Genomic DNA, 7,437 nt, shown 5'->3' on the forward strand with positions numbered 1-7,437 from the left:
AGGCACGTCTTCAGCTTCTTTTTCTTGGGTACTTTGTCGCTAAAGTCTTTACGACCGCTTCTATTGAAGTGGTATCCACAAACCGTATGATGATTCAGTCCAATAGGTTTCCGCAAGACGGGTGTACACCATGGCCTTTTCTCAGAGACCTTACTAACTTCTTGTGTATTCGCAGTTATCACTTCTATCCATTGCCTTCGTAGTTCTTCATTTCTTGGAAACGTATTGAATGATACATCAGGATTTCGGAAAGAAGAGCTTTTACAGCCTGGCACGCAGCAGCGTCAACCCACCATTATAAGGCAATATATTTCTAAAGAAGTCAAGTGTAAAAGTTTTAACTTATACGATTAAGTCAAGTGTAAATTCAGGATTAAAAAAAAACCTGAATCTAGGTATCTAGGCTTATTCAATGTGTTTGATGGTTATTCCATAGACAAACAAAAGATTCTATTATTTGTCTATGGTTATTCCTTGGATTAATAATAGAAGCTAACACTTCTATAATTAATCCAAGGTTATTCACTATTTACTAAGCCTAGGCTTCTAAGGTTATAACTATTAAATTAAATAATAGAATAATACACACCTTTGTAGGACAAATTCCAGGAATCATTAAAGATAACTATTTATATTTTTAATTTGAGTTTGCTTAAAAACCGAAATTTTAAATATAAAACGATTAAAATAAACGTCGACCGGCGAAAGTCCAATCACAGGACTGGCAGATTTGACTAAATTCGTAAATTCGTAACGAATTTAGTCGAATCTGCCAGCCCTGTAAAAATATTCTGTTAAACTTCACTGATGACGTAGTATGTGACGCGTTAGGAACATGCTTTCTTCCTCCCTGCTTGTTTCCCCCCCGAATTTATAGAAAGAACTATTATAGGGCAGATGGGGCTACATGGGGTGGCGGAGTGGTTAGCACTTTCGCCTAGCAGCTAGAGGAGCCCGGTTCGATCCCAGCTGGTGGCACTGGGTGAAAACTCGGAACAACTCCTTCTGCGTTCAGTTTGCAAGTTCGGTCCCCACTTGTTTCAAGGGGTTTCCCCCGAGTTCTTCAGTTTCCCCCTCAATAAAAACCTGTTGGGGTTAGCGGCAATAGTTAGTGTACGGATCTGTTGGCTCGCGTGGCATGAAGGGCTTGCCACCACATATTGTAACCCGACCACCTGAATTAATGACATTGAGTCAATGATTATTATAGAGCAAAACAGTCTATACACTGCAAAAAAAGTTTCACTAGTAAATCACTAAAAGCACGCTAAAAGTGCGCAACAAAATCGGATCACTATACACCAAGAGATCACATTTGGAACATAGTACTTCGTGTGTGTGTAACTAGTGTACTAAAGTGATCTACAAGCGTGAATAAAACGTTCTTTAAGCAATTCAAAAGTGTGTACAGGTGGATCAGTTAAAGATCACCAGCGCAACAAAATTGGCTCACTTGCTCACTTAAAGCACACTTAGGAAACACATAAGAGAACACTACTGTTTAAGTGTTCTTAGGTGTGTTTTTAGTGTTCCTGAGTGATCTTGTAGTGCTTTTTGGCATTCTGAAAGTGTTTCAGAAATAGTTCGAAATAGAGCACTAAAAGATCACCTGCGCAACAAAATTGGCTCACTTGTTCAATTAAAGGACACACAGGAAACACAGTAGAACCCTTAAACAGCAGTGTTCCCTTATTTCTTTAAGTGAACAGGTGAGCCATTTTTGTTGCACAGGTGATCTTTTAGTGCTCTAATATTGAACGGCACGTCTACAAATGGGCTCATGTACACTGCAAATAAATCGTTCACCTTAAGATCACTATTGTACACATTGGTAGCACATACATGTGATCTGTATATGTTCTACAAAGTGATCCCATGTGTGCTTTTACGATCTCTGAGTGTTCATTCTTTTGAAAATATCGCTTATAAGTGATCTCGTTTCACCTATCAGTGATCTTAAAGTGATCAGGGTGCCCTTAAAGAACGCATAACACAATTAGAACACTAGTAGCAATGGTTTGGTACACTAAATTATCACTTTGAGGACATCACGTTGTAAAATTTGGTACACCACATAATCTCTTTTCGAACACTTTAAATTTATAGTGCCAATTGGTACACTAAGCGTAACATCTAATTGTTTATATATATCCTCTTAGCAGACGCTAAAGCTTGAGCGTCGCTGCGCCACCTAGTCTAATTTCGGTTGCGAATTGAAATTTCATACTTTTGTTTTATCCCCATTAGCTACTGAAAACTTTCGTTATGCCCCCTTTCGGCGGCCATCCACGACATGTAGAGGATACAAATACGTAATGAAGTCAAAGCTACGAGAACAGGGGGCTTAACAGACGTTTGATACACGGTGATCCCACTTAGCAGAAGCTAAGCAAAAGCTTCTGCGTCGCTGGGGCCACCTAGATTCTATAGACGCCGTGTGTAGAAAAACAGGAATAAGAGACGGCGCCTACTGTCCGTGTTTGAAAACAAGTGTGTTAGCCATACTGAAACGAATCTAGGTGGCCCCAGCGACGCAGAAGCTTTTGCTTAGCTTCTGCTAAGTGGGATCACCGTGTATCAAACGTCTGTTAAGCCCCCTGTTCTCGTAGCTTTGACTTCATTACGTATTTGTATCCTCTACATGTCGTGGATGGCCGCCGAAAGGGGGCATAACGAAAAGAGAAGATACAAGTAAATTCAAAATCGTCTGCTTAACTTTTAATTTATCCAAGGACTATAGCAGACGAAAATGAGAGCCACATGTGGTATTTTTCCTCATTGCGGATAGCTTTAATGCTGCCAGATATCTAATCTACGCCAGGGGCCTATTGCCTTACATATTTATTTCCTACCCATATCGGTAAAACCAAGATTTTTAACGCACGGGGTCTAAACTATTTTTTTAGATATATCTGTAGTAGCAGAAAAAGATACTTATATCATTCACGTTAATAAATTGCAAACAAAAATAATGCCGTTCAATATTTGAGCACTAATTGATCACCTGCGCAACAAAATTGGCTCACCTGTTCACTTAAAGAAATAAGGGAACACTACTGTTTAAGTGTTCTACTGTGTTTCCGGTGTGTTCTTTAATTGATCAAGTGAGCCAATTTTGTTGCGCAGGTGATCTTTTAGTGCTCTATTTTGAACTGTTTTTGAAACACTTTCAGAATGCCAAAAAAACACTACAAGATCACTCAGGAACACTAAAAACACACCAAAAAACACTTAAACAGTAGTGTTCTCTTATGTGTTTCCTAAGTGTGCTTTAAGTGAGCAAGTGAGCCAATTTTGTTGCTCTGGTGATCTTTTAGTGATCCACCTGTACACACTTTTGAATTGCTTAAAGAACGTTTTATTCACGCTTGTAGATCACTATAGTACACTAGTTACACACACACGAAGTACTATGTTCTAAATGTGATCTCTTGGTGTATAGTGATCCGATTTTGTTGCGCACTTTTAGCGTGCTTTTAGTGATTTACTAGTGAACCTTTTTTTTGCAGTGTAGTGCATTATTTTGGTCCAGCACGAAAAGAGCTGTTATAGATTCTAATTTTCAGTGTTCAGTAAAATTTATCAACGTCAAAGTTTAGTTTTAGTTAAATGTAAAACTTTATTACATTTTGACTATTTGTTAAAAAAATCTTGATTTTACCGATATTGTCAATTAAATGGGACACTTAATTGTATCCCACTAGTTGTAAGAAAATAAATTTGTATAGTGTGAACAGAATAATTGTAGCAACAACTCCCACTTTTTCTGTTCACACTTTACAATTTTCTTGCTTACAATTAGTTGGATACCATTAAGTAGTCCAATTAAATGTATAGTGTGAACTAGGCTTTAGATGTTACGCATAGTGTACCAATTTGCACTATAAATTTAAAGTGTTCGAAAAGAGATTATGTGGTGTAGCAAATTTTTACAACGTGGTGTTCTCAATATGATAATTTAGTGTACCAAACCATTGCTACTAGTGTTCTAAATGTGTTATGTGTTCTTTAAGTGCACCCTGACCACTTTAAGATCACGGATAGGTGAAACGAGATCACTTATAAGCGATATTTTCAAAAGAGTGAACACTCGGAGATCGTAAAAGCACACAAGGGAACACTTTGTAGAACATATACAGATCACATGTTTGTGCTACCAATGTGTAAAATAGTGATCTAAAGGTGAACGATTTATTTGCAGTGTAGTCTTAGTGATTATTTCGAATATAAAAAGTGCATTGATCTCGGGCTAGCCTTAGGAAATTAGCTATTGACTTTTCAATTCACTTACCTCAGAACAATACAATCTAGGTCTAAATATATCCCTCCTTCAAGCCAAATCAACAATAAACGTGCCAAATCGCTCTGATGCTCGACTTTGAATAAACTTTGCTTAATTGACCTGTTGAACCAGTGGTCTTCAAATTCGGCTCTACGCATCATTAATGGTATGTCCAGTCGAGTAACATTTATGTCGTAGGACTTCATTAAAACCTTGATTAAAGAGTTCGGATCCAAGGCGTAAGGAGATATTCCCATGAGAAGATTGATATTCCAATTGCTGTGGTGTTTGGCAGCTGATTCTACCGCGCAAGCCTGACGGAAATTGAGATCTATGGCACCCGACGTTTCCAGCAAAAAAATATTTCTTTTGGACTCTGGTTGGTTCAAAAAAAAACATTTAGCGATTACTTTAAATTTTTTTTTATTTTTCATTATGGACTTAAAGACCGACAACAGGGCGAATTTCTAGCCCTCTTATCCTGTACTCGATGTTTTGCGAATGACAGTTTAGCTGACATCTATGAAAAACTCTGACAACTTGAGTGACCGCTTCGACAATTCTGGATATTGTACAATTCAAAAACAGTCTGAGCCATCGGTAAAGCTGTCCAAGCTGTCACTCCTCAAGAAATCAACAAGTTCAGATGTGGGGGTCAAAATTCGCGCACGAGAACATGGAATCTCTGTTCTTGGCCTTTGAATGAGTCTTTGTAACTTTTAAGGGGAACCACCATGTCGCTAGATAGATTAGTATCGGTTGAATACCTCTCACAAATTAACTAATCTAGGGGCTGATATTTTACGAAATATATGAAACAATGTTTCAGAAGGATATTTAACTGAATTCATAGTACTTGGGCTAGATATGCCTTCAGGGCGGTAGACGATCGTACCACCATGAAGGCAAATCTTATCGCGATATAGTCCCACAAAAGTACCACTTTCCCGAACATTTGGTCTTATATTTCAACCATTTAATATTTTTTATACTTTTCGAACAAAAGCAAAAATCTGAACGTTAATTTACGAACCAAAATTAGTGTTTTTGTTAACAATTTCCAAAGAAACATGTTAAATAATTAAAATTTAAATCCAACAGACAATTGTATCAAAAATGGTAGATTTAATTGTGTAAATTTACACGAATTTCATTCACGGTACTTAGATTTCGAGCGCGATATTAAAAAAATAATTTACGGGAATCGAATGTAAAAAAAAAACAATTTAGAACGTGTTTCTGTTAAACAACATATACATTAGGAAAGACGTTGATTATTAAAGCTAAAATGTTAGAAACAATTTGTTAATATGTAATGAACGTACTTTGTTTTTGATTCGGTATAAAGGCAGGCATTATCTCTCTTTTGCGATGAAATTCAAAAAATTTATCTAAATAGAAAATATCGAAAATTTATCTTCATTGCTTCTCTTTTTTTGTAGATTTTCCGAGGGGCTAATCACTCTTAGTAAGTCTGTACACCGGATTACGCATAGATTAGCACTGCCAAAGGCAGGGACTTAAAAGATTATTCGTAATCCCATTAGTACAGTCAAAGGTACGGCTCTGTACACCGATTACGCGGAGTGATCAGCCCCTTGAGATTTTCTCAAAGAAAATTATATTCAATAAGTCAAACATCAATAGTTATCCACGAGAAAACATGGTTAGTATTTTATAATAATTTTGGAAGACGTTTATTATTTTTCGTTCAAAACAAAGAGGTCTAAGAATTCCCCACAGATCAGAATTCTAATTAAATAATAAAACAAATTCAAGTTATTTTTAAATTAAAATTTAAAAATAATATTTATATTTTACTCTCGTTTAAAGTTAATTGAAAATTACAAGATTTTGTTTAATCAGATATTTATGGTTTATAATTTATTTATTTAAGGTTTATTACTTATTTATTTAAGGTTTATTACTTATTTATTTAAGGTTTATTACTTATTTATTTAAGGTTTATTACTTATTTATTTAAGGTTTATTACTTATTTATTTAAGGTTTATTATTTAGTTAGTTAAGGTTTATTATTTATATATTTAAGGTTTATTTTGTTTGGTCAAAATATTGTCAATTTGTTTTTTTTTCATTCAAGTCTAACTGAAAGCCAGCTAGGTAGCCGTTTATTGCACATTTATTTAAAGTACATCAAATAAAGGAAATAAATAATACATTTATCCCATACTCGTCTCAATAACACAACAGAATATTAACATAATTTAAAAATAAAAAACATAACAAAACACAAGTCTTAAAACGAATAATTAGCAAACACTAACTTTAAATATTGTAAATTATTTTCATTTATAATACTTTCCCAGGTAGCAAAAACACGTGAATTTTTAGTGGAATTTTCGTATTTTTAGTGGAATTTTCGTATTTTTCGTGGATAATACGTGTTTGAAAATTAAACACGTGTAGAACACGTGGAATTTAGGGTTAATAACTCACGAAACACAGTTCGTGTAATTTCACATGTGATCTCCGCGCGTTTTAAAGGTTTTTTACTCACGATGGTTTTTTGGTGTGAATTTACACGTGGCCTGAAGGTGTTTTTTAAATGTTCAGTTACACGAAAATCGGTTCGTGTAATTTCACACGTGATCTCCGCTTGTTAATAATAAATAAACCTTTCAAGCTGTTACTAATGTACACTATTCGTCCGATCCGTAATTATTTTTAGCTTAAAACTTTCTTAGAAGAAACGTTCAACTTGAAATTTACACTTCAAATCCAACAACACAAATACCACCATGGTTTTTACACACAAGCCTAAGGATTTGGGTGTATTAGTTTCACGTACAATGTAGCCGTTGCCGATGCCTCCGATAAAGATGCCGCCGTGTCGCGCATTTCTCTTCAACGGTTAGGGCTAGAGGAGTCAATGATATCTCTTTCGAACCTACATACATCGCCATTGATATCAATTTATAAAGTTTTCAAATCGGAGCCCTAGAAGTTGGGCATTTGCCCAATTTACTATTTTCGGTGGTTTCCCTTTGTGTGGTAGATATTTTGTTTAAAATTAAGTCCGATAACGTTAAAAAAATATATTATTGGATAGTTTAGGATTCAGCGGATCTACAACTTCGGTTATATCAGTAAATATTAAATTTAAGTATAGTTTCCAGGGTAATTTACGGGACCC

The 7,437-nt window shown here is 35.4% G+C and overlaps 1 protein-coding gene across 1 annotated transcript; it reads right to left on the reverse strand.

The window, feature by feature from the left end:
* Window positions 1-4,287: 4,287 nt before the first annotated feature.
* Window positions 4,288-5,638, reverse strand: LOC149954583 (alpha1,4-N-acetylgalactosaminyltransferase 1-like). Its single transcript, XM_090169970.1, has 2 exons — window positions 5,608-5,638; window positions 4,288-4,658 (listed from the first exon to the last, which is right to left on the reverse strand). The coding sequence occupies exons 1-2, from the start codon at window positions 5,636-5,638 to the stop codon at window positions 4,288-4,290; spliced, it is 402 nt and encodes a 133-aa protein (XP_090026096.1).
* Window positions 5,639-7,437: the final 1,799 nt, after the last annotated feature.

Source organism: Leiobunum rupestre, chromosome 3 (assembly GCF_980474605.1).
Source record: "Leiobunum rupestre chromosome 3, qqLeiRupe1.1.hap1, whole genome shotgun sequence".
Taxonomy (NCBI): Eukaryota; Metazoa; Arthropoda; class Arachnida; order Opiliones; family Sclerosomatidae; genus Leiobunum; species Leiobunum rupestre.